The 27,994-nt window shown below is 44.4% G+C and overlaps 1 protein-coding gene across 11 annotated transcripts in view; it reads right to left on the reverse strand.

Annotated features, from left to right (window-relative positions):
- Positions 1-27,994, reverse strand: part of LOC129816329 (protein TANC1-like) — a 200,358-nt gene that overhangs the window by 120,115 nt on the left and 52,249 nt on the right. For 10 of the 11 annotated variants that reach the window (XR_008753538.1, XM_055870689.1, XM_055870693.1 and 7 more), the window contains exon 3: positions 8,879-9,088. The exons of the other annotated variant lie outside the window; for it this stretch is intronic. Coding sequence is in view for 9 of the 10 variants with exons in the window: in XM_055870689.1 (XP_055726664.1) it covers positions 8,879-9,088 (210 nt within the window). In the remaining variant the exon portion in view is untranslated. The remainder of the gene's footprint in view (positions 1-8,878; positions 9,089-27,994) is intronic. 11 annotated transcript variants of the gene reach the window in all.

Genomic DNA, 27,994 nt, shown 5'->3' on the forward strand with positions numbered 1-27,994 from the left:
CAACCCACTAATGCATTCACTTCCTTCAAGCATTTCATTTCTATGCATACAGTATGCCATGATGATGTGAATAATACAAACCACATGCTTGAAAGTTGAGATATTGTCAAAGGAGTGAATCCACTCAAGCAGAAACCAAAATGCAACTGTATTAAGATCGAATCAAGTTGAAAGGGCTCGATAATGTAGATGGTGAGGTATAGCAAGCTTAGAGTCAGAGGACAAAATACAGAGTTTTTTCCCACCAAAATCTCATCTCCAAGATGTAAGTCTTTCATGTTTCCCTGGACGCCATTATCAATGGCTGCCTGTCCCCCGAGAAAGCCTTTAGAGCGCTAATATTCTGCACTGAAGACCTGCCCAATGAGAAATTGCATTGTTAAATAAGCATGAAAAAGGCTGGAGAGTGAGTGAGTGGGGGCGTTGAGATGTTGTAAAGGACAGACCAAGGAGAAGACATTACGCCAGCGCCCTCTGTCTCTCTTAAGACTGTGTGCATCCCAAAAGGCATCCTTTACCCTATATAGTGCACTACTTTGACGGACCTTGGCTAAAAGTATAATGGAATAGGGTGCCAAACCACCATGTTCCTCTTCACACAGCCTCATCCAACATACACTTCCCACTCCCCACACAGACAGACCACCCCAGGACCCAAAATCACATCGACTCTCTAAGCCAATCATAACAAATTAAAAAGCATGAGCCGAACTCGTTGCTCTCAGCAGACCCCTCGCAGAGAGGAAAAATAAGTATTATCTCAGTGTGATGTCCTCCAACGGCGACCATGAGCTCATCACAGTAGGGGAAGAAAGCGGAAAGAAACAGAATTGAACACAGAGAGGGTGGGAGGGAGAGGAAAACGCCATAACAACAGTCCTATGGAAAACAAACCAGGGTCGTATTCATTACCACAAACCGTAGCAAAACTTTAACATAAACGGGTGTTTGTTATTGGACAAGTTCAGGTAGTCCTTCTATGTTTCACTCTGTTTTCTTCTGTTTTGTGCCTAATTAACACAACCCAGGAACAAGGCAGTTTATTTACAAAGGACATCTATGGTGCTTTAATTCAGCAGAACTGTGATGGTTCAGTGGGTTTTAAAGGCTTGTTACAGGGACAAAAACGGGTGGCAGGACACGCAGATTTCTTGCCATATACAACACAATGCTATCCATGATTCGATCCTGTGTAAACAACACACTATCAAACAACAGCCTACTATCTAGTGTGTGTCTTCCTGGTTGATTAACAAAATAGTCTGGAATCCAATGTGGACAAGAAATAGTAGACACACTATTGGTCCAGAAACTTGGGCACCTGAGAGACCAGGGCCCTGTTTGAATACTTCCATCCTGCATCCTTCCTTCCTTGAAGTAATCACAAATCTGAATGGGTTGGATTGGTGAAAATAATACAGTGGTCACCTTGTTTTCACCTATACAATCACGTAGAAATCTATGCTTACCTCAAGGAAACAAGGAAGGAAGGATGCATTTCTGAAGTATTCAAACAGGGTCCAGCTTCCTGGCTGGGAGTTTACCCCAAAAAGGGTGGAGAGGACAGGGCAGAGGGGGGGTTAGACAGCCATATAGGGGTGAGGGGGCATACAGAGGAGCCAAGCAGAGTGGTCTGGTCTCAGGAGAGAGAGAGAGGCAGCCAAGCGTGATCTCACTTTGCACACTGGCTTTCTGTGGTGAAGCTTAGAGGGCCATGCCCACTGAGCTGTGCCACACACACACACACACACACACACACACACACACACACACACACACACACACACACACACACACACACACACACACACACACACACACACACACACACACACACACACACATAAACACACATGCACGCGCGCACACACGACCGCCTGTCACTCGACCTTAGACAAGTGAAAGCCCTCCATGGCATGCACATGAGCTATTACGCTACATAAACGTAGTTCAGAAAAGCACTCAAATGTTAAAATATTGTCTGGTCGGTTGATGTCAATCCCTAATGAGGAATGGGGTGATTATCTACGCTTTCAAAAACATCTTCAATGGGCAATTTCACATTCTTTAAGATGGACTCTGACTTGTTAACGTTTCAACTCTTCATGAAACACAACACGGCTCTTTGTGGCAACAAGAAAAGGAGGCCGGACAATACCCTTCTTTCTGCTGTCGGGACGTCATTCTACAGCTCAGTAGTGAAACAGAATGTATTCAGACTGAGATAAAAGACGGTTGGAAATAAAGATTTGCAACATAATGGATCCAGTTACAAGTGCAAGACCTTGAGCATTGGTCAATTATTTTATTACACAAAACAAATGGGGAGAGCAAGACACAGATCCCATAGTGATAAGCTATGAAGGCCTCCTCTTTGCCCTTCTATTGTAATACACCCATTAGGCATCCTAGAAGAGAATTACTTCATTATAATCATGTTTGACATGCCTGTGTCATGATAATGTCATGAGCATACATAGGCTACTTACTATTTTACTCATAACCGTTATCCTTCTGGACAACGCAACGCATTTCTGAAACTAACCAGCATGGGGGAATTGCAAATAGGTATAATGCTTTCTACATGTTTAATAGTCATGTCTATTCTCACCCTCTCTGTTGAGCTAAATTAATTATGCATGGGTAACTGCTGGGAATGTATGGTCTTGAATTTCTGAGAGAGAAAAAGGCCAAAGTCAAACATCTTGACATTAGGTGCTTCATAAAAACCTCCCTCTTCTACAGTATAATGTAGGCTTTATTGAAATACTAGATAATTCTGACAGCAGTGGCCATTTTGTTATCCATGAACTATCTGAAACAATGGGTTCTGAAGAAAGAAACCCTTCAGCAGGCACCATAGTATTATTTTTCAGTATATTCATAGACATTTGATCTCTATTGGTCCTCGTCAAAAGGGAATAGTGTGTCATTCGGGACGCATCATATAGCCTTTCTACCACAGCCCCCAGAAACACATCGATATCCCCCCGAGGCAGGCAAGTAACTCCTAAGCTAAAACTGTAGAGGTGACTTCAGGAGATGTCTCCTCTGAACATACTATATGTCATTGGCTTTGAAGTGAAATTGCATCCCCTTCACAGAGACCAAAAAAGATTTGTAAGACCCGATGGAAAGCTAAAGTAATGACAAATGTTACCAGAAGGAACATTTATGCTTTTAAGTATAAGTCATAATTTAAAATGTTCCATTTTTTAAATAGGAAACCGAACAGTGATTTGGATGAGAGACAAAAAAAAACTATTTGGCAGGCAGGGAGGGGGATAGCAGAGGGAAAATTAATATTGAGAAAACATTTCGCAGACTTGAGCATGGAAAAAAAAAGTTGGCCTCTGATGAAAAGGCAATTATCAATATCAGTCATAATTATGAAAGTCTTGTGACAGATCCAGGGGGGTATATCCGTTCAAGAGTTAACCGAACTGAAACCTAAGCATTAAATTAGCTGTATATATTAGCCTATATTCTATTCATGTATTTGGTATTGTTATCAAATGTAGTGGAAAACACATAGTCATGCTAGGCCATTACTGTAGCAGAGTTTTCTCTGCATAGAAACAGTAAAAACAGTTTTTTTTATATGGATGTTAAAACGCTTTCAGTGTAAACTTAAATCCAGGAAAGTGTATTGACCACTTTCCTACAGGAAAGCAATTGGAAAGGGATATCTGAATAGGAAATAAATAGATTGGTAGGCCTGTACATTAGTACTGCTTGAGGGACTATTGATTTGAAGAGAACAAAGGGATTTTATGAATAGTAAATATTGGCAGTGTCACATGAAGGAGGTGGAGTCACTCGACAGGATATTGGTACAATAGGTAATGCAGAGAAGATTGGATTCATGTCAACAAAGAATTGATAGAGCACTGTGTCATAAGGGCTGACAGTGTCACGCCCTGACCTTAGAGATCCTCTTAATCCTCTATTTGGTTAAGTCAGGGTGTGACTAGGGTGGGCAATCTATGATTTCTATTTCTTTGTTGGCCTGGTATGGTTCCCAATCAGAGACAGCGGCCTATCGTTGTCTCTGATTGGGGATCATATTTAGGCAGCCTTTTCCCACCTGTTGTTTGTGGGATCTTGTTTTCATGTAGCTGCCTGTGAGCAGCCCAGAACGTCACGTTTAGTTTTCTTCTGTATTGTTTTTGGTGAGTTTCATATTTATTAAACATGTGGAACTCTACGTACGCTTCGCCTTGGTCCATTCATTCAGACGATGGTGAACATTATAACAAAATCAATGGGGGCCCCATTCCCTGACAAAAAAAAGAATCCTGAATGCATAATCAGGAATTTTTGATTCTCCATGACTGTCTAGCTTTGATTTTGATAATTGTCAGTTCTCAAGATGATCCTATCTAAATATATATATAGATCCATGATCTTTTCTACATACTTTATATCTACATTTAGGTACTAAATCCCGATTGTGAACGTACCTTTTGAAAGGATACACAACATTAAGGACATTGTGTTGTGCCAGGGGAATGGCAACCGTGTCCCTGTGCTTGTTCTCTTTTTGTCGTTCAAACTCTATTTCTCTCTACTCAATTAGTCGGATGTGGTATTTGTGGGGAGGCTAGCCTGACTCTGACTATTAAGTGGCAGCCCTTCCCTCACGGATACCGTTGGGTGAACTTTGAGTGAACTATGGTCGGCTTCTCTTTGTATCTCTCACTACCCGCTCCGAAGCGTAGATCTGTATCACTCCACTATGTGTCTCCATACAGACACTGTGTGATCTCCTAGCACTGGGCTTAAGGAGACTGTAGAGTGTATCATGGCAGCAGGGTCTTCTCACATCCATCAATAGCAGTGGCCAGTCAGGGTTACTTACACGCCTGGACGGGCATAGAAAGAAGACTTAGATGAACCTCTCTGTCCTGATGATGATATAGATATCAAACTGAGAGACCCCAGTGTCAAGAGTCCTGCACCGTGCTCTCCTTCCCATCTGCCTGACTCATCGAGATAAATAAAATAAGTATTTGAACCATAGAGAAGTGGGGCCAAAGCGCCCCATCAAAGCGTACAAGTTTAAATGATTTCCACGTGTAATGGCCTACGAGGGACCTTCTTTGCCCAAGCCTCATTCCATATAAATACAGATTAAAATGATAAGCGGACTGAGACGGCGATAAATATGATATGAAGTTATGAACTGCCGTTTTATGTTTCCCTAAAGCGCATCATGATGGCTAAGTATAGGCCTAATTGTTGCTCACGTGACTCAGCATGTCTTCACCTAGCCTCTCTGGTGGGGGGAGTGGAGCGTAAACTCCACTCTATCTCCTTAGTTGAAATTCAATGACACTAGTAAAGCCTATCATTGGGATGGTAGCAGTGCTGTTATTGGTAATTGGGATGGAAGCAGTGCTGTTATTGGTCATTGGGATGGAAGCAGAGCTGTTATTGGTCATTGGGATGGAAGCAGAGCTGTTATTGGTCATTGGGATGGAAGCAGAGCTGTTATTGGTCATTGGGATGGAAGCAGAGCTGTTATTGGTCATTGGGATGAAAGCAGTGCTGTTATTGGTCATTGGGATGGAAGCAGAGCTGTTATTGGTCATTGGGATGGAAGCAGAGCTGTTATTGGTCATTGGGATGGAAGCAGTGCTGTTATTGGTCATTGGGATGGAAGCAGAGCTGTTATTGGTCATTGGGATGGAAGCAGAGCTGTTATTGGTCATTGGGATGGAAGCAGAGCTGTTATTGGTCATTGGGACGGTAGCAGAGCTGTTATTGGTCATTGCGATGGAAGCAGAGCTGTTATTGGTCATTGGGATGGAAGCAGACCTGTTATTGGCATATCTGGGGGGGACTGGGCGGCTGATGAGCATTTAGATGTGTGTACGGCTGAGAGGAGATGGGATGTTTGAATGTTGCTTGTGCACTTCCAGTCCCCAGAGGGTCATCAAGGAGATGGAGACTGCCGGTTCAGAGCTCAGAGTGTTACTGGCTGGTCTGTGGTGGGTGACCTTGAAGACGAGAGGCAGCAGAGAAAACGCTGAAGGAACCCTGATGGCACACAGTGACCCGTCATGACCAGAGGAGGTCACTGTGGACCTGCCCAGGATTTCATCATGTTCCACTGGCAGTTAGAGCAGAACCAGCCTCCTCCGGACCTGTAAACTTCAGACTGTAAACTGGAGGTCCTGTGCAACACATGTCTGCGCTGCTTTCGTTGTAAGCTCTCTGCTTAGCTGATCAAAGCAGCAGCAGCAGCAGCAGCAGGACCATGTGGCTCAGGCATTCGTCACACTCTTAATTGGCATGCAGTGCTTTCTGTGTTGTTTATGTGAAGTCTTCATGAAAGGACGGCCATTAAAATCAAGACATCCGCCACAACGCTATAGATTATCCAATCGGTCAGGAAGTGAAGCAAGCCACAACGTCGTCGGGAACAGAGCAACCACTTCCCATAAATGTCATAGTGGATGGATGAGGAGGAGTATGGGGGTAGGATGAGCAGCAGGGTGGGTAGAGAGAGACGGGTTGACTAGCGTGGGGGATGACAGGACTGGAGGTGGCTGGCAGAGAGCCAGTCACCCCCCCCCAGCATTCCTCCCTGCGCTGAGTCGCCGGGTGCTCAGTCATGGTAACTCTAGGCATGTTTCTGAGCAGCCCGGATGAATCAGCACAACCCGCTTTCACTTACGTACGTCTCTCTCTCTCTCATTCCCACTCTCTGACATGACGTCTATATAAGAGGATAAGTCCCTGGGTCATGACATTTCCCTTTGGAAAAACATCGCTAAACTACAGCAGAGGAAACACACACACTCTCCCACGGTAGGCTTTCGCTATGGGTTTGCGCTGAAGGTATTTGACCAAAAGAACACATTCAAGATGGCAACCATGTTTTTAGTGAGAGCTGGGATGTTTCCTACGGTGGGGGTGTGTTTATTAACTGTAGGTGCAAACTCTCCCCCTGCAGTTTGACACTTACCTGTGAACAAGAGAGTGGAGCACCGACCCTCAACCATCCCCCTTTGCCTTCTTCTCTGACCCCATCTTAACTAGTTCTCTCCTCTGCTATAGCCCTTTAGTACTTCTTTACCTTCAGAGTGCCTCCATAGCAGTGTGTGACTGTAATGAACACGGGCCTCGCTCTTCACTCTCTGTTCACCTTCACAAACCCTGTCCTCCCTCTCCCTCTCTTTCCCTCTCTCTCTTTCCGTGACAATGTGCTTTTCATCAGAGCTGCCTTTAATGGGTTTAATACAATCATGGCAAATACCAATACTGCCTGGAGGATAGAGAATAAAAGGTGTTTTAAGTTGAGTAGGAGGTGAGTCAGTGGGGGCTGTGCACTGCTCAGGCAAACTTACAACACATTCAGATGTGGCTTTCACATTCCTTGACCTGACTACGGTTTTGATTGGCTTTAACAAATACAGCTACCGTTTCTTGTTTTAGCACAATAAACTTCAGAGTAAGCATATTTGCAGACGAAGGCCCCTTTTGAAAACAAAGTTAATTTGCATAACATATGCTGCTTGCTTTTTAATACTCACTAATCCAACGTTCGAATCGGAGAGTACTGTGTGGAGAGATTTGGGGAAAAAGAGCATAGCAAATGAGGTTGAGAGGGAAAAGGCTGAGGCAACCACAATCTCTCAAATGAAAACAGTCTGGATCAGAGAGTACTATTCCCAAGCTAATCTGTAGCTGAAATTAGAACAGGAGACAACTCCCCCATTAGAAACCTAATTCGAAACATGCAAAAATATACAAAAATATAGTTCCAATTTCCAATACAGTTGGAGCGAGTGAAATGTACCTCATCCGTAGAGATTTCCACATTTTCAATCTCCAAAATAAAGGTATGTTACTGATGATAAATCTAAGCATTTGCTTGAGGTGTAGAAAATATTTCAGCAAAGACCTTAAGCAGACATAGCCTTGATCTGAAACCACACCAGTGGCCTAGTTGTATCTAGAAGCCAACAGCATACTCGCCAGCACATCTTATACTAAAGGCTACATCAAAGCACAGAACACTCAAAACAAAGAGTAGACACCACACAGATGAGTCCCAGATATGAGGCCAGAGTGACCACTTAAAGGATTTCTATCCCCTTTGCTAAATCTTCACAAAACAAAGACTCCAGATACAACGGCCCGGGCTGCTTTGAAGACGGCTGCACACGCCCGCAGCTGTTGACACCCATGTTCTCAACACGGAGAAAGAAGGGGGCAGAGGAAGAGGACCGAACAATTCGACACTGTGTATACACACGCCCCCGTTAAGAACCAATTGGGTGCTGACAAGCTCCGTCGTTGTGAAGACCACCATCCTGACAGAAGCTGATCAAATAAAGAGGGAGAGATGGAGGGCTGAAGAGGAGGGATACAGGGAAACAAACAAACCCTTTACCCTCCTCCACCCTGTGTCACTCAAACACACTGGACCCACGTGGAGATGGAATACAGTGCAAACGCTGAGTGGTCTTGTTTTTTCCTCTCTTTTAGACAAGCTGTTTGTCAAGGATAACAACCGCAAGGCAGCGTGACATGCTTAGTGGGAAAAGTTGTAAGCTACCGAAATTGTGGTTGAAAGCAAAAAGGATTGTGGATCCTCAGGCGCTGTGTCAGATGTTCAGCAGTGACACAAGAACAGCTAAAGCAAGACAGGAAACCTCACTTTCAGAGGACGTCCACCGAGACTGAACCAGTCCCAGCCTGGGATGAACACGGCAGAGAAACGGAGGGGAAACAGTACATGCAAATAGCACTTCACGCCTGGACTGGTAAATGTAAGTGTAGGCGTGTATCTATTGCAGTAATAGTAGTGCTGTAAGCCTAAAAGTGAGAGAGGTGAGGTGTGGTTGGAGGCAGTGGTAGTGCTTACCAGGGGATCTCTTGCTGGAGCGCAAGGGCATCATGTAGGACTGACGAGGCAGCAGGGGAGATGAGGGCAGGGACATGGACACGCCCTTGGCCAGGCTCAGTCTGAACACATCCTCTGGGACATAGGGCTGGTGGAGGCTGCCAGGCTCATGGATTTGGGGTGCACCTCCGCCTGGCGGGCACCTTCGCTGGGCACTGTGGAGATCACCCGCTGAGGAGAGAGGATGGAGGACACTGTTTAGGACATCCTTCGGAAAACTGGATTATAGAGGCGAAGCTTTTACACATCAAATACATCAAACCTTTCAAAATCTCCATGGGACCAAAAACTGATTTGAGATCAGATATTGCCAGACATGTGGACTCCTGAATGTCTAATGGACTTGAAGGCATTCAGACAGCAGAACGAACCTATCCTCCCAGTGAGGCTTTCCGCTAATGCTGTGTTCCGCACAGTCAGATGCGGTTTGTGGAGAGCTGCTCCTAGCCACACTATGAAATCTAATAGACAGTTTCAGATGTCTTTAGGATACCAAGATAGGTTCAGATCCAGAGAGTGATCATGATCATTGGTACTCCTGGACAGAATCAGATACACACATCCTGAGTGAATGGAGCCACATGCCGTGTGGTTTAACCTGTCATGGGCCCACGCTGTTTCATCTAACACCACGGGGCTCAGGATGTGGCACGACACCCAGTTTGCAGCATAAATAAGAGTAGTGTCATTGACCACGGAGCCAAGATGACCTGTGTGACTCATTGACCAATCCCCCACTGCTGAAGAGGGTGATCCAAAAACCTTGGACAAACTCACTTGAGCAAATATTAGTAATTACTCTTTTGGCTCAGTAAATTCATTGTACAGCTCATGTGTATGGAATGAATAATGATCAAGAACTAATGTCTTCAATTCAGTGGTTCAGGGTGGAGCAGCTTGACAAGCAAAATGCAAAAACATGCCGTTATTGATGCAATAGGTTACTCCAAAACAGAGTACAGTATCTACACTGTGCACAGAGCTGAACTCTGTGGGATCCAGCTAACAGCGGATAACCTAACTTGTGGGAAAGTGCCCTTTCAGGTCTCCTCTGAGTGCATTAAGACTGATAAGCCATTCTAGAAACCCACTACCCTGTAGGCTAATCCCCAAAAACATGGGAGGCAGGGATAGCTTCAGAGAGTACTGTATGGAGAAAATAAGGGTCACTTCCCATTTATCACGTACTCCTCAGCTCAAGAAGCATTCCTTCTTGAAAAAGAAAACACAAGAACCTGTTCTGCAAGTTTATGGCCTCAGCTATAGCTTGGAGTCTTTCCCATCATGTATAGTCTACAGGCTTCCTGTGTTAGACACAGTGAGCACTTAGGCCAAAGCTGTTTCTTCCAAACAGCTCCCTGGAGCGCTTGCTGGGGATGACCTGGCTCAAGAACTGCTAATAATTCCGATTTAGTAGCCCAGAGTGCTAGATGGAAAACGCAGACCCTTCACCAAGAGCCAACATTGAATGGAAAGACCATTCTCAAGAAGTCATCTCTTCTGTTGAATCGAAATGTTGCCCTCTCAGGCTCTCGTCTAACCAACCACACATTAAAATGTCTGAATGATGAACCTCTAATAGTACTGCTGCTCATGCGTCAAGAGACAGGGCAGGCTGGATCATAATCACAGATGTGGGGAGCCATAGTCTTGCCCATTAGGCTTGGCTCTGTATGGCTCTGTTCTAAGGACCATGCCAGCCTCTTGTTTGGACCCTTTTCCCAGATGATCCATGGGTTGTGTCCCAAATGGCACCCTATTCCCTACACAGTACACTACTTTGACCAGAGCCCTATAGGCCCTGGTCAAAAGTAGTGCAATATATAGGGAATAGGTTGCCATTTGGGACGAAGCCCATGACGCCAGTCTGGACCGTGAGGCTGAACCAATGGGAGAGAAGCAAGACGCTAGTGGTCTGCTGCTTTTAGCCAGACGCTAGTGGTCTGCTGCTTTTAGCCAGCCAGCCAGCGCTCGGTTCCTAAGGGGAAATGAGTGTTGGCTGCTGGGAATAATATGCAACAGAGCGCTGTGTTCTCTCTGGGGCCTTGCCACAGAGGACACAAAGCTGTCTTGTGTTTAAAGGGCTCTTAAACAAGTAAGAATGCCAGTAACAGGAACTGGCCCCGGTGCAATGACACCTCCGCAATCTTCCAGACGCTTGTGAAGTGTTTGACCACGCAGCTGAGCTGAGCCCTGTGGTCACCATGACCTGGTCGTGACCTTCTGACCAGAGATCACAATGCATATTCAATAGATTCAACCCACAAAAACAGATCTGTTAGTGGGCTATTATTGAATGGCTAACAAACATGACACATTTGTGTGACTCACTGACCATACTGGCTGGAAGAACCTCACGCACTTGTACAGAATAAATGATCAGCTAGGTTAATTTCTAAACTTGTATTTTATTAGGCTCTGAAGCTGATCAAATGCCAAAGCCGGCAGATCTTATATCAGTAGAGCTACTGGGCTTGTTTAAACATCCACAACAGAACACAGCCATGGATATAGCAGGCTGCTCCACCCACACATGAAACCGCACATCCTAGACTAAAGACACTAAAGACATTCAGGGACTCATCTCGACCAATTACACCACCCAGAGACAACGGAAACTCCACACTATGCTTTGGTACGGAAGATCCTGATTCTTTCTGCATCCATTTTCAGGATTTGCCCTCACCACCTAATCTAGCCTATGTTCACCACTACTAGGCTAGACTATTATTGAAACAATGTCTGTTACTTTACCAAGAAAAAACAAATATTGTTCAATGAAGACAATGTGAGTTGGGAATAGACAAAAAAGGTTTTAGTTAAGGTCATTGAATTATGAAGATGAGCGCAAGCACAGACCTCAGAGGTCAAGCAGTTTGAGCGGGACCTCCTCCGTCGCTAAGCTAGTTGTTTGCAGTAACAAATGACCACACAGCTTCACCAAGGTGTCAGGGTGTTATACGACAGGGTTGGGGGGGAGGACAGACAGAGAGAGAACCCCTCAATTCATGATGATACCAAACGGCTCAGAGTTACAAGGGCAATTAACACAGACACTACTACCGTATTACAATACCACTTTTGAGAAGTAGCCATCAAAGAGGAGGGTTGTATTTCACTAGGGGGCTCTGAGAGGGAGGGGACTTTTATCACAGTGCTCAAGTTATGCAGGGTGCCAATGGTGACTTCAGTTTGTCCTGTTTGCCAGTAAATGATGTAGGCCTAAATTCCTACACAATTCTCAGTCTCACATTTCAAGAGCTAGACCTGTTTACAATGACAATATCCTCATTGTCACCGTATCTTTTTCGCTTGTAAAACTAAATACCAGTCCTTGACTGAATGTCAGATCATAAAACCCCCTTTTCGGGTGAGCTCATTTGTGCAGCGCTGCTAGACAGTGGGCTCTACTTTTCAGCCATATTGCATGCTAAAGACATTATGACAAAGTTGTAATTAGGACTGATGCTTTTGAAAACAAGAGGCGCCACAAAAAAAAAGCTGGCATTAAAACAGTTGCTGGCTGGACAGGCTGCTGGCTGTGTGTTCTGGTCACTGCACTGCCATCTGAACCAGAGCTAAAACCCAGAGGGAAACAGTAACGTAAACTCACCATGGGCTATTTCAGTTGCTTTTCCTCAAGTCCTGGCCCAGGCAAGGCCTGCAATTTCAGCCCCTGCTGTGGTCCAAGGAAATCAACCCATTCTAATTATAAAGCCCTGCACCAAGACGATGTAAAAATGATTACAGTCCTGTTCATTCTCGTTTCTCCCTAATCAAAGAGGACCAAGGCCAATGAGGACCTGCCCTACCCATAAAAATATAATAATGGTAATAATTAAAGTAATTGATTAAAGATTTAAGTGGAAATCAATTACTCGACTGGAAGGGTTTTAGGCAAACTCATAACCGCCTGTAGCCATAGACTAGAACGGGGTGATGGGTGAGGGGAAAATGTGGCAATTTGCATTATGCATTTAAAAGGGTGATAAAAGAGGAGTACAAATATTGTGCCTTCAGAAAGTAGTCACACCCCTTGACTTTTTCCACACTTTGTTGCGTTTTACAGACAGAATTCAAAATGGATTACATGTATATATTTTGTCACTGGACGACACACAATACCTCATAATGTCAAAGTGGAATTACGTTTTCTAAAATGTTTACAAATGAATTACAAATAAAAAGCTGAAATGTCTTGAGTCAATAAGTATTCAACCCCTTTGTTATGGCAAGCCTAAATAAGTTCAGGAGTAAACATGTGCTTAACAAGTCACATAATACTGTAAGTTGCATGGACTCACTCTGTGTGCAATAATAGTGTTTAACATGATTTTTGAATGACTGCCTCATCTCTGTACCCCACACATACAATTATCTGTAAGGTCGCTCAATCGAGCAGTACATTTCAAACTCAGGTTCAACAACAAAGTCCAGGGAGGTTTTCCAATGCCTCGCAAAGAAGGGGACCTATTGGTAAATGGGTTAAAAAAAATAGGCAGACAATGAATATCCCTTTGAGCATGGTGAAGTTATTAATTACTCTTTGGATGGTGTATCAATAAACCCAGTCACTACGAAGATACAGGCGTTCTTCTTAACTCAGTTACCGGAGAGGAATGAAACCACTCAGGGATTTCACCATGAGGACAATGGTGACTTTAAAACAGTTACAGAGTTTAATGGCTGTGATAGAAACTGAGGATGGATCAACAACATAGTAGTTACTCCACAATACTAACCTAACTGACAGAGTGAAAAGAAGAAGCTTGTATAGAATAAAAAATGCAAAAACATTCATCCTGTTTGCAACAAGGAACTAAAGTAATATTGCAGAAAATGTGGCAAAGCAATTAACTTTGTCCTAAATACAAAGTGTTATGTTTGAGGCAAATCCAATACAACACCTTACTGAGTACCACTCTCCATTTTTTCAAGCATAGTGGTGACAGCATCATGTTATGGGTATGCTTGTAATCGTTAAGGACTGGGGAGTTTTTCAGGATAAAAAATAAACAGAATGGAGCTAAGTACAGGCAAAATTCAAGGGGAAAACCTGGTTCAGTCTGCTTCCCACTAGACACTGGGAGATGAATTCACCTTTCAGCAGGACAATAACCTAAAACACAAGGCCAAATCTACACTGGAGTTGCTTACCAAGAAGACAGTGAATATAGCTGAGTGTCTGAGTAACAGTTTTGACTTAAATCTGCTAGAAAATCTATGGCAAGACCTGAAAATCGTTGTCTAGCAATGATCAACAACCAATTTGACAGAACTTGAAGAATTTTTTAAAGAATAATTGGCAAATTTGCACAATCCAGGTGTGGAAAGCTCTTAGAGACTTACCCAGAAAGACTCACAGCTGTAATTGCTGCCAAAGGTCCTTCAACAAAGTATTGACTCAGGGGTGTGAATACCTATGTAAATTAGATATTTCTCTGTTTAATTTACAAATAAATGTGATATAAATTCTAAAAACATGTTTTCACTTTGTCATTATGGGGTACTGCGTGTAGATGTGAGATTGAAAAAATATATTTAATCCATTTTGAATTCAGGCTCTAACACAACACAATGTGAAATACAGTGCATTCGGGAAGTATTCAGGCCCTGTCACGTTCCTGACCTGTTTTCCATTGTTTTTGTATGTGTTTAGTTGGTCAGGGCGTGAGTTGGGGTGGGAATTTCTATGTGTTGTGTTTCTATGTTGGGTTTAATGTGTTGCCTGATATGGTTCTCAATTAGAGGCAGGTGTTTGACGTTTCCTCTGATTGAGAACCATATTAAGGTAGGCTGTTCTCACTGTTTGTTTGTGGGTGATTGTTGCTGTGTCTGTGTTTGTTACACCACACGGTACTGTCTCGTTCGTGCTTTCCTGTTCGTGCGTTCATTGTTTTTTATGTTCACAAGTTCAGGTCTGTTTTACGTCGTTTGTTGTTTTGTAGTTTATTCAAGTGTTCTTCGTGTTTCGTCTTCATTTAATAAATCATTATGTATTCAGCACCCGCTGTGCCTTGGTCCGCTCATTCACCACAAGACGACCGTTACAGGCCCCTTGACATTTTCCACATTGTGTTACATTACAGCCTTATTCTAAAATTGATTCAATCATTTTTTTCCCAAATCAATCTACATACAATACCACATAATGACAAAGCGGAAACAGTTTTTCTAAATATCTGCGAATGTATATATATATATATATATATATATATATATAAAAAAAAAAAATGATTTACCTTATTTACATGAGTGTTCAGACCCTTCGCTATGAGACTCGAAATTGATCATTCTTGAGATGTTTCTACAACTTAATTGGAGTCCACGTGGTAAATTCAATTGATTGGATATGATTTGAAAAGGCACACACATGTCTATATAAGGTCCCACAGTTGACAGTATATGTCAGACCAAAAACCAAGCCATAAGGTCGAAGGAATTGTCCATAGAGCTCCGAGACAGGATTGTGTTGAGGCACAGATCTGGGGAAGGGTACCAAAACATTTCTGCAGCATTGAAGGTCCCCAAGAACACAGTGGCCTCCATCATTCATAAATGGAATAGGGTTGGAACCACCAAGACTCTTCATAGAGCTGGCCGGCCGGCCAAACTGAGCAATCGGGAGAGAAGGGCCTTGGTCAGGTAGGTGACCAAGAACCCGATGGTCACTCTGATAGAGCTCCAGAGTTCCTTTGTGGAGATGGGAGATCCTTCCAGAAGGACAACCATCTCACCAGCATTCCACCAATCAGGCCTTTATGGTAGAAAGACCAGGTGGAAGCCACTCCTCAGTAAAAGGCACATGACAGCCCGCTTGGAATTTGCCAAAAGACACCTAAAGACTCTGAGACCATGAGAAACAATATTGAACTCTTTGGCCTGAATGCCAAGCGTCACGTCTGGAGGAAACCTGGCACCATCCCTACTGTGAAGCATGGTGATGGCAGCATCATGCTGTAGGGATCTTTTTCAGCGGCTGGGACTGGGAGACTAGTCAGGATCAAAGGAAAGGTGAACGGAGCAAAGTACAGAGACATCCTTGATGAAAACCTGCTCCAGAGCACTCAGGACCTCAGACTGGGGCAAAGGTTCACCTTCCAACAGGACAACGACCCTGAGCACACAGCCAAGACAACGCAGGAGTGGCTTCGGGACAAGTCTCTAAATGTCCTTGAGTGACCCAGCCAGAGCCCGGACTTGAACCCGATCGAACATCTCTGGAGAGACCTGAAAATAGCGGTGAAGCGACGCTCCCCATCCAACCTGACAGAACTTGAGAGGATCTGCAGAGAAGAATGGGAGAAACTCACCAAATATGGGGTATTGTATGTAGGTTTTTGAGTGTGGGGACAATTTAATCAATTTTAGAATAAGGCTAAAATCTGGGGAAAGTCAAAGGGGTCTGAATACTTTCCGAATGCACTGTAAGTCAAGGGGTTTGAATACTTTCTGAAGGCACTGTATATACGTCTAACTATAAAGTGACTATAGGGGCCTTTTATTAAATCTGAGTTATAGAGTTATTAAAACAGAGTCAAATTAGCAAATCGTTATGCCGCAGTACACAAAGTATTGATTTCATATTGATATCCAAAGCAAATGTTTGTTTCATGCAGGGTAGTCTATATTCAGTCCGTCTGGCAATGTGATCAACCACACAAAATAAAAGTCAACCACAGTGAATTTAAACCGATTCCTTTTTCATGCATGGTTTATGAGGCCCATTTTCCTCCTGCTGCCATTTCAGGTGATGTTTGGTAGCACAGCTGAATGCTTCAAAATGTCTTTCAGGGTGTAATTTTGGATTGTGTCACCCCCCTTTCAGAGCAAATCTGTGCACTGGAATGTTATCTGTCACTCTCAGTGAAGAAATCCAAAGCCCCCCCACCAGCAGTGTACTTGCTCGACCGACCCTCAGTTGCAATACCCTCTGAACAAAGGAGATGTAACCTTGAGCAGGGATGAGCTTACGCCAGACAAAAATACGCTTAAAATTCAAATCGTGACACATGGACTGCCGCAGTAGCTCAGACTTACAGTACATTCCTTATGGGCTTTTGCTTGTTTACATGAAGAAAATCATATTCATGATTTGCCTCGCAATACAGTTGGCCTGATATTTTCATTTTGTGTGTGTGTGTACACTAACCTCTATTAGTTTCTCACCAGTTAATTTGATGAACCACTGAGAGAAAATGAAGAAAGGCTATAATGAATGCAGATTCTTTTTGTCAACACACAAAGCCACATGACCGTAGGACATTACACCAATGGGGAATTCTCACGCTAGACTGCGTGCCAATGAGGCTTCACAGTGTACTTCCGAGACCAGGGTGACAGTCTCACAAAAGCTGTCAAGGTTAACACACAGGCAGCACACAGGGACAGAGAGAGAAAACCTGAGAGGGAAAGATATAAATGAAGTGGGTGATAGGGGTAGTTAGTAAACATCAGTGTGTACATGATAAAATAGCAATGAGTTTTAACCAAGTATACTAAATGAGTCTTCTTTATCTTTAAGTAAGTCCAGTATGGCTGCCTGTCTGAGTGACTGCCATATCAGCAACCTCTCCTGTCTAGACTCATCTCTAGGGGAAATCATGCAGCCTATCTGGGATTCCTGGAGGGAAATATATTTTCTCCCCTACAAGACCCCTTTGGTCAGCCAGCTGTAGTCACGGCAACAGTCAAAATATCACCCAAGCTGGCAAAAGACTTAATTCTGAGAGGACCGATTGAGTTAGTATCCAGGATAATAATATCATTCCACAAGCTTCAGAGTATGTCGGCTACTTGGATACACATTCCTCAAAAATGCATTTCACCTGTGTGATAACATCAGTCACATAGAGGAATCTATCTCCACACGGCAGCCCAATTTCTGTCTGTGACACTAAAGAGGATCAAGAGAATATGCAATCACAGTTCATCATCTCTTCCTTCTCAAAAGGCTTCACCTTTCAAATTTATTACGCTCTCTTGTTTATGAAGAATGTCAAAATGCTCTTTCCACACAAAGCATCCTTCAGACTAAAATCCACTGACAGTATTTCCTCAATGTTCAGTTTCCTGAATATCAATAGCCTGTCAGAGACGAGACCCACTGGCAGTGTTAAAAAACATCTGTGTTGAAGAGAATTCATTGAGTCATCTCTGCTGGTGGTCCCTGGGGAAAGAAACTCATGCTGACTGTCTCTTTTAGCTGCAGCATGTCACTGAAACTCCCCAAAAAGTTTCTGAGGTGAACGAATGAGCTGGTTAAACCAGAGGCTGAAGCCGTGCTGCAGGCAATCATGCAGGCAGACTGCAGAATCATCCTGCAGTAAAACATCTGATGCTCTGTAGTGGCCTGTGCACTGGAATGTCTTCACCAGCCTCCCCTGAGTTACAGGGACAGAGGGAGGGGGATGATGGGAGAGGGAGGAGGCGATGGGCAGCCAGCAACCATGACATTTCCCATTCCTCTTCATAAATGGCCAATTGATGCAGGTATGGGAAACATATCTGGGCCAGACAATGTCTTTATCACATGGTTTATTTCAAGCTGGTTTCAAGCAGAGAGGCAAGAAAGGGCATTGGAAGCGTGGGGAAAAGACACGATGTGCCAGCTGATACTGCATGAAGCTGACAGAAGCCCAGGGAAGGTTTTAATTAAATCATCATAATCTCTGTAGGAGAAGATATGAATACCAATGAGGTGCCAAGCAACACAATGAGATAGAGAGAGATCTCCCACAGAGCAGCACAGGTGTGCTGTTCAAACCAGTCGGTTGATCTCAAAAACACACATGAGAATCACACATGTATCATAAGGACTTAACAAGTCTGTCAGGGCTAAGAAAAGGGAGCTGGCGGTGGGGCGATGTGAGGATACCTGTCTCTAACTTCATTTATCGCTCTCGAGGTCAACATCCAGAACACTGTTACAGTTTTAAGAAACTACAGGAGAGCATGACCTTACTCCCATCACTCAGAAGTGAAGAAAAATAATTATCCACAAAGCATGTCCCTGTTTTACCTGAGGACATCATCTCATCACAGCATATATTTTCAGACCTAGTTTACTAGGTGTTAAAGGGGTCAAAGACAAGCAGATGTGGGCCTAATGATAATTTGTGGGGTCACAAATACATATGTTACAAAGGCAATGGCAGCAGTGTGATTAGAGACAAGAATAGAAAGAGAAGAACATCCTGACAGCTCTTTCTCAACAACATACTGAGTAGTGATGGGGTGATATACACTATATATCTGTTTGGGGTCACTTAGAAATGTCCTTGTCTTTGAAAGAAAAATAAATAAATGGCCATTAAAATAACATCAAATTGATCAGAAATACAGTGTAGACATTGTTAATGTTGTAAATGACTATTGTAGCTGGAAACGGCAGATTTTTTATGGAATATCTACATAGGGGTACAGAGGCTCATTATCAGCAACCATCACTCCTGTGTTCCAATGGCACGTTGTGTTAGCTAAACGAAGTTTATTATTTTAAAAGGCTAATTGATCTTTGGAAAACCCTTTTGCAATTATGTTAGCACAGCTGGAAACTGTCGTGCTGATTAAAGAAGCAATGAAACTGGCCTTCTTTAGACTAGTTGAGTATCTGGAGCATCAGCATTTGTGGGTTCGATTACAGGCTCAAAATGGCCAGAAACAAATAACTTTATTCTGAAACTCGTCAGGACCCATGCCAAATTGCCAAGTAACTGAGGATCTCGTACAACGCTGCGTACTACTCCCTTCACAGAACAGAGCAAACTGTCTCTAACCAGAATAGAAAGAGGAGTGGGAGGCCCGGGTGCACAACCGACCAAAAGGACAAGTACATTAGAGTGTCTAGATTGAGAAACAGATGCCTCACAAGTCCTCAACTGGTAGCTTCATTAAATAGTACCGCAAAACACCAGTATCAACGTCAACATTGAAGAGGCAACTCCGGGATTCTGATCTTCAAAAAAATATGGATAAGTAACAAGTAATAAAAGAGCAGCAGTAAGATCCCAGTAGCGAGACTATATACATGCATCCTCTTCAACCGATCTCTGCCCGCACCCGTCCGCCGCCTAGCATCACTACTCTGGACAGTTCTGACTTAGAATATGTGGACAACTACAAATACCTAGGTCTCTGGTTAGACTGTAAACTCTCCTTCCAGACTCACATTAAGCATCTCCAATCCCAAATTAAACCTAGAATCGGCTTCCTATTTCGCAAAAGAAAGCATCCTTCACTCATGCTGCCAAACATACCCTTGTAAAACTGACTATCCTACCGATCCCTGACTTCGGCGATGTCATTTACAAAATAGCCTCCAACACTCTACTCAGCAAATTGGATGTAGTCTATCACAGTGCCATCCGTTTTGTCACCAAAGCCTCATATACTATCCACCACTGCGACCTGTATGCTCTCGTTGGCTGGCCCTCGCTTCATATTCATCGCCAAACCCACTGGCTCCAGGTCATCTATAAGTATTTGCTAGTTAAAGCCCAGCTCACTGGTCACCATAGCAGCACCCACCCATAGCATGCGCTCCAGCAGGTATATTTCACTGGTCATCCCCAAAACCAACACTTCCTTTGGCCGCCGTTCCTTCCAGTTCTCTGCTGCCAGTGACTGGAATGAATTACAAAAATCACTGAAGCTGGAGTCTTATATCTCCCTCACTAACTTTAAGCATCAGCTGTCAGAGCAGCTTACCGATCATTGCACCTGTACACAGCCCACCTGTATATAGCCCACCCAATTACCTCATCCCCATATTGCTATTTCTTTTTTTACTCCTTTGCACCCCAGTATCTCTACTTGCACATTCAACTTCTGCTCATCTATCACTCCAGTGTTAATGCTAAATTGTAATTATTTAACCACTATGGCCTATTTATTGCCTTACCTCCCTAATCTTACTACATTTGCACACATTGTATGTAGATTTCTTCTATTGTGTTATTGACTGTACGTTTGTTTATCCCATGTGTAACTCTGTGAGTCTGTTTGTGTCGCACTGCTTTGCATTATCTTGGCAGGGTTGCAGTTGTAAACATATTCTCCTGGTTAAATAAAGGTGAAAAAAAAATATATATACAGTATATCACAAAAGTGAGTACACCCCTCACATTTTTGTAAATATTTGAGTATATCTTTTCATGTGACAACACTGAAGAAATGACACTTTGCTACAATGTAAAGTAGTGAGTGTACAGCTTGTATAACAGTGTAAATTTGCTGTCCCCTCAAAATAACTCAACACACAGCCATTAATGTCTAAACTGCTGGCAACAAAAGTGAGTACACCCCTAAGTGAAAATGTCCAAATTGGGCCCAAAGTGTAAATATTTTGTGTGGCCACCATCATTTTCCAGCACTGCCTTAACCCTCTTGGGCATGGAGTTCACCAGAGCTTCACAGGTTGCCACTGGAGTCCTCTTCCACTCCTCCATGACAACATCACGGAGCTGGTGGATGTTAGAGACCTTGCACTCCTCCACCTTCCATTTGAGGATGCCTCACAGATGCTCAATAGGGTTTAGGTCTGGAGACATGCTTGGCCAGTCCTTCACCTTTACCCTCAGCTTCTTTAGCAAGGCAGTGGTCGTCTTGGAGGTGTGTTTGGGGTCGTTATCATGTTGGAATACTGCCCTGCGGCCCAGTCTCCGAAGGGAGGGGATCATGCTCTGCTTCAGTATGTCACAGTACATGTTGGCATTCATGGTTCCCTCAATGAACTGTAGCTCCCCAGTGCCGGCAGCACTCATGCAGCCCCAGACCATGACACTCCCACCACCATGCTTGACTGTAGGCAAGACACACTTGTCTTTGTACTCCTCACCTGGTTGCCGCCACACACGCTTGACACCATCTGAACCAAATAAGTTTATCTTGGTCTCATCAGACCACAGGACATGGTTCCAGTAATCTATGTCCTTAGTCTGTTTGTCTTCAGCAAACTGTTTGCGGGATTTCTTTGCATCATCTTTAGAAGAGGCTTCCTTCTGGGACGACAGCCATGCAGACCAATTTGATGCAGTGTACGGCGTATGGTCTGAGCACTGACAGGCTGACCCCCCACCCCTTCAACCTCTGCAGCAATGCTGGCAGCACTCATACGTCTATTCCCCAAAGACAACCTCTGGATATGACGCTGAGCACGTGCACTCAACTTCTTTGGTCGACCATGGCGAGGCCTGTTCTGAGTGGAACCTGTCCAGTTAAACCGCTGTATGGTCTTGGCCACCGTGCTGCAGCTCAGTTTCAGGGTCTTGGCAATCTTCTTATAGCCCAGGCCATCTTTATGTAGAGCAACAATTATTTTTTTCAGATCCTCAGAGAGTTCTTTGCCATGAGGTGCCATGTTGAACTTCCAGTGACCAGTCAGTATGAGGGAGTGTGAGAGCGATGAAACCAAATTTAACATACCTGCTCCCCATTCACACCTGAGACCTTGTAACACTAACGAGTCACATGACACCGGGGAGGGAAAATGGCTAATTGGGCCCAATTTGGACATTTTCACTTAGGGGTGTACTCACTTTTGTTGCCAGCAGTTTAGACATTAATGGCTGTGTGTTGAGTTATTTTGAGGGGACAGCAAATTTACACTGTTATACAAGCTGTACACTCACTACTTTACATTGTAGCAAAGTGTCATTTCTTCAGTGTTGTCACATGAAAAGATATACTCAAATATTTACAAAAATGTGAGGGGTGTACTCACTTTTGTGATATACTGTATATACAGGGGCACCGGTACAGAGGCAATGTATGTACATGTAGGTAGAGTTATTAAAGTGAGTGTGTGTAGGTGGCAGGGGGGGCGGGGGGGGGGTTGTTCAGGAGTCTTATGGCTTGGGGGTAGAAGCTGTTTAGAAGCCTCTTGGACCTACACTTGGTGCTCTGTTACCGCTTGCCGTGTGGTAGCAGAGAGAACAGTCTATGACTAGGGTGGCTGGAGTCTGGCAATTTTTAGGGCTTTCCTCTGACACTGACTGGTATAGTGGTCCTGGATGGCAGAAAGCTTGGCCCCAGTGATGTACTGGGCCATTCGCACTACCCTCTGTAGTGCCTTGCGGTCAGAGGCCGAGAATTTGCCATACCAGGCAGTGATGCAACCAGTTCAGGATACTCTCGATGGTGCAGCTGTAGAACCTTTAAAGGTTCTGAGGACCCATGCCAAAAAAAAATTTGTCTCCTGAGGGGTAATAGGTTTTGTCGTGCCCTCTTCACAACTGTCTTGGTGTGTTTGAACCATGTCAGTTTGTTGGTGATGTGGACACCAAGGAATTTGAAGATCCCAACCTGCTCCACTACAGCCCGTCGATGTGAATGGGGGCGTGCTTGGTCCTCCTTTTCCTGTAGTCCACAAACATCTCCTTTGTCTTGATCACACTGAGGGAGAGGTTGTTGTCCTGGCACCACACGGCCAGGTTTCCTCCCTATAGGTTGTCTTGGTGTTGTCGGTGATCAGGACCACCACTGTTATGTCATCGGCAAACTTAATGATGGTGCTGGAGTTGTGCCTGGCCATGCAGTCATGAGTGAACAGGGAGTACATGAGGGGACTGAGCACACACCCCTAAGGGGCCCCAGTGTTGAGAATCAGCGTGGCGGATGTGTTGTTACCTACCCTTACCACCTGGGGGCGGCCCGTCAGGAAGTCCAGGATCCAGTTGCAGAGGGAGGTGTTTAGTCCCATAGTCCTAAGCTTATTGATGAGCTTTGAGGGCACTATGGTGTTGAACGCCGAGCTGTTGTCAATTAATAGCATTCTCACATAGGTGTTCCTTCTGTCCAGGTGGGAAAGGGCAGTGTGGAGTGCAATAGAGATTGCATCATCTGTGGATCTGTTGGGGCGGTATGCAAATTGGTGGGTCTAGGGTTTCTTGGATAATGATGTGAGCCATGACCAGCCTTTCAAAGCACTTCATGGCTACAGACATGAGTGCTACGGGTTGGTAGTCATTTAGGCAGGTTACCTTAGTGTTCTTGGGCACAGGCACTACGGTGGTCTGCTTGAAACATGTTGGTATTACGGACTCGGACAGGGAGAGGTTGAAAATGAAGACACTTGCCAGTTGGTCAGTGCATGCTTGCAGCACACGTCCTGGTAATCCATCTGGCCCTGCGGCCTTGTAAATGTTGACCTGTTTAAAGGTCTTACACACATAGGCTGCGGAGAGCATGATCACACAGTCGTCCGAAACAGCTGGTGCTCTCATGCATGTTTCAGTGTTATTTGCCTCGAAGCGAGCATAGAAGTAGTTTAGCTCGACTGGTATGCTCATGTCACTGGGCAGCTCTCGGCTGTGCTTCCCTTTGTAGACTGTAATGGTTTGCAAGCCCGGCCACATCCGACGAGCGTCAGAGCCGATGTAGTACGATTCGATCATAGTCCTGTATTGACGCTTTACCTGTTTGATGGTTCGTCGGAGGGCATAGCGGGATTTCTTATAAGCTTCCGGGTTAGAGTCCGGCTCCTTGGAAGCAGCGTCTCTAGCCTTTAACTCGCGGATGTTGCCTGTAATCCATTATTTCTGGTTGGGGTATGTACGTACGGTCACTTTGGGGACGACATCATTGACAGAGTTATTGATGAAGCCAATGACTGATGTGGTGTACTCTTCAATGCCATCGTAGGAATCCCGAAACATATTCCAGTCTGTGCTAGCAAAATAGTCCTGTAGATTAGCATCTGCTTCATCTGACCACTTTTTTATTGATCTAGTCACTGGTGCTTCCTGCTTTAGGAATCAATCAGGATAGAATTATGGTCAGATTTGCCAAATGGAGGGCGAGGGAGAGCTTTGTATGCATCTCTGATTGTGGAGTAAAGGTGGTCCAGAGTTATTTTTCTTCTGGTTGCACATTTAATATGCTGATAGAAAGTTTCAATGCATTAAAGTCCCGGCTACTAGGAGCGCCACCTCTGGGTGAGCGTTTTCTTGTTTGCTTATGGCAGAATACAGCTCATTTAATGCTGTCTTAGTGGTGGTATGTAAACAGTTATGAAAAATACAGATGAAAACTATCTAGGTAGATAGTGTTGTCTACAGCTTATCATGAGATACTCTACCTCAGGCGAGCAATAGCTCAAGACTTCCTTAGATATCGTGCACCAGCTGTTATTTACAAAAATACATAGTCCACCGCCCCTTGTCTTACCAGACGCCGCTGTTCAGTCCTGCCGGTGCAGCATATAACCAGCCAGCTGTATGTTAATAGTGTCGTCGTTCAGCCACGACTCCGTGAAGCAAAAGATATTACAGTTTTGAATGTCTCATTGGTAATTTCATCTTCCGCGTAGGTCATGTATTTTATGGTCCAAAGATTGCACATTTTCTAGCAGAATGGAAGTAAGTGGCGGTTTATTGTAATTCTCAGAAGGCAGCCTGCCCTCTGGCCCCTTTTTCTCTGCCTCCTCTTCACGCAAATCACGTGGATCTGGGCCTGTTCCCGAGAAAGCAGTATATCGTTCGCGTCGGCCTCGTCAGACTCTTTGAAGGAAAAAAAGGATTCTGCCAGTCCGTGGGGAGTAATCGCAGTCCTAATGTCCAGAAGTTATTTTCGGTCATAAGAGACAGTAGCGGCAAACATTATGTACAAAATAAGTTTAAAAAAAAGTTACAAACAACGCAAATAAACAAACAAAAAAACACAATTGGTTGGGGGCACGTAAAACGTCTGCCTTCTTCTCCGGCGCCATCTTAGTAGATATCGTATCGGCACCAAAGTATTGTGATAATATCGTATCATGAGGTCCCTGGCAATTCCCAGCCCTAATACTGAGATAGCCTACAAACACCGTTGGCAGTTGTCTGCATTCTGCTGGTGGGTGGTGAGATTTATGAAGTTCAATCAAGAGAAGGCACAACCTTCACATTAAAAGCCTGGCATTAACTAGTTTCATTGATCTACAAAGGCCCAATGTTCTTGTCTGATCCAAGCTTTTTTTTAATACATGTTTGCAGATTCACTGAAAACAGCCCCAGTTTGAGTTAAGGGAGGGAGTTATTGATATTCATACTGGCAGCATTGTGAGTGCAATTACCAGTCACATAGCAAATCCTCATCTGTCCACAGATGGTCAGCTGCTTGCTGCTGCAGCATGTTTCCTTCTAAAACTCCTCAGTGAGGCATGGAGACAGTCACCTCACCAAAGCAGTCACACTCCAACTACTCTAGTGTCTAGTAACGTTACACAGTGGAGAGGAACATCCAAGAAGACCCTTTATAACAAAGCCTTACCTAGGCCTACATTGTCCTCGATTGCTTTCTTCACATGGTTCACATGATGTGGCTACTGCATGGCTGTCCTCTCCTTACCCCAGTATGTAGCATTCGGTACTGAAACACTGTGCGTGGCTGGCCCAACCAGAAGAGAGAGGTATGATGGATGACCCTGGAGGGTTTTTCTTACTGTAATCAATCATGTGGTGACTCTGAACAGACCTTTGTGGGTTGTGATGCCTAGGGAGCTGGGTAACCCGGGTTTACCATACAACACAACCCCTTTAGGAGTGGACAAGAGAAAGGGGGCCTGACTGTAGGGGTCTCGCCGCCTACACTCACTGTTCTGTTGTCCAGATCAACCTTGGATTTCTGAAGCTCCTCTGAAGGTTCCACATTTTTCATAGCGGCGGTTTCTTGCTTCTTCTACCGTATTCATAAACCAGCTCTGGGGTCTGAATGAACGTGTTTTCCATGCAGGGAGCTTCGCAGTGTGTGTGCGGCCGTGGAGAGCAGAGGTTAACGACAGACTGTGATTGCCATTAACACAGGTCATTAGGCAGTCCTTCTTGTGGGGCAGGTGAGGTCATGAGAATATCACTGACCACTAGACAATTGGAAGTCTCAGCTCAGGTCCCTTTCAATAGAGTTAAATGGATGTGGCCGTGGTACAAAGCCTGTCCATCCCTCCCCCTTCTGCACAGCCTAATCCCATAAGCAAACAACAGGAGCCAGGGGAATCTTAACGCTTTATGTCGGGCCGGAAAACCTGTCGGGATGTTGAACCTTTGTGAGTTCATAATACATGCCGATGGTCGCTTTTGTTGCCGTTTTATATATAAATAATCTATTAATGGATTGATGATGAACAATTGATTAATGATGACAATCTATTAATGATTAATCCGTTTTCTTTGAGAGCTTTGACAGATGGACCACTGAATGACAGGACAGCACCCAGTGACATTCCACTGCTTTCAACCAGATTCACTACCTTCCTACATGTTGATGTTGTCTGCTCATCTACTGTTGACCCTGCTCCAGTGGCCATCGGTGCTGAAGCTGGAGGAGGTGGAATGCGCCAGAGTAGCTGCTGTTTCCTTATAAAGAAAATCAGCCTGGGAGGGGAGGCCATTTTAAGGATGAGGAAAAGGGAGGTGAATGTGAAGTGGGAGCCGGGCGGCGCTCCTTGCAGAAAGTATTATCCTCCTCTTCCCTTTGAGGCCAGGCACAAAGGGGAACGAGGTCATTAGTTCAGCCGGGTCTCAAACGCTCCTAAGCTGGGCGACGGACCAGTGTATTCATCTGCTCACGCAATCACAAAGAGCATTTCTCTGTCCCATTGAGTCCTGCCACAGAGCAGTGCAGAGCAAAGAGAGAGGGGCCCGGGGCAACAGTCTACGCAGAGGCCTCCATGGACTCCCACACACACACACACTTTACAGAGTCACCAGCTCTCTCTGTGACTTGAAGGGATAAGTCTCTCAGGATAGAGGCCTCAGCTGCAGCCGTAAAACACTGCAAACTATACTGGATCAGATAAACCAATACAGACTTGGAACGGAGTGATTATAAAACATATTTACTCACATTTAGTCAGAGGCTTATGTACTGAACACTAAATCATTCCTCATGTGCTGAGTCTAAACATGTCAGACGAGCAAGAGAAACACCAAGTTAGGTGCACAAACACACAACGTCTGAGGGAGTGTGGAAGATGTCATGAGAGATAAAAGCCGAAGGAAATCAGACTAAAGGAAAGTGTCTGTCTACCCAGTCAGGTCACAGTATAACGAGAAAAAGCCTGTGGCCCGCTGACCTCTCCAGCCAATGAATTGCCATAAC

This window comes from Salvelinus fontinalis, chromosome 19, assembly GCF_029448725.1.
Source record: "Salvelinus fontinalis isolate EN_2023a chromosome 19, ASM2944872v1, whole genome shotgun sequence".
Taxonomy (NCBI): Eukaryota; Metazoa; Chordata; class Actinopteri; order Salmoniformes; family Salmonidae; genus Salvelinus; species Salvelinus fontinalis.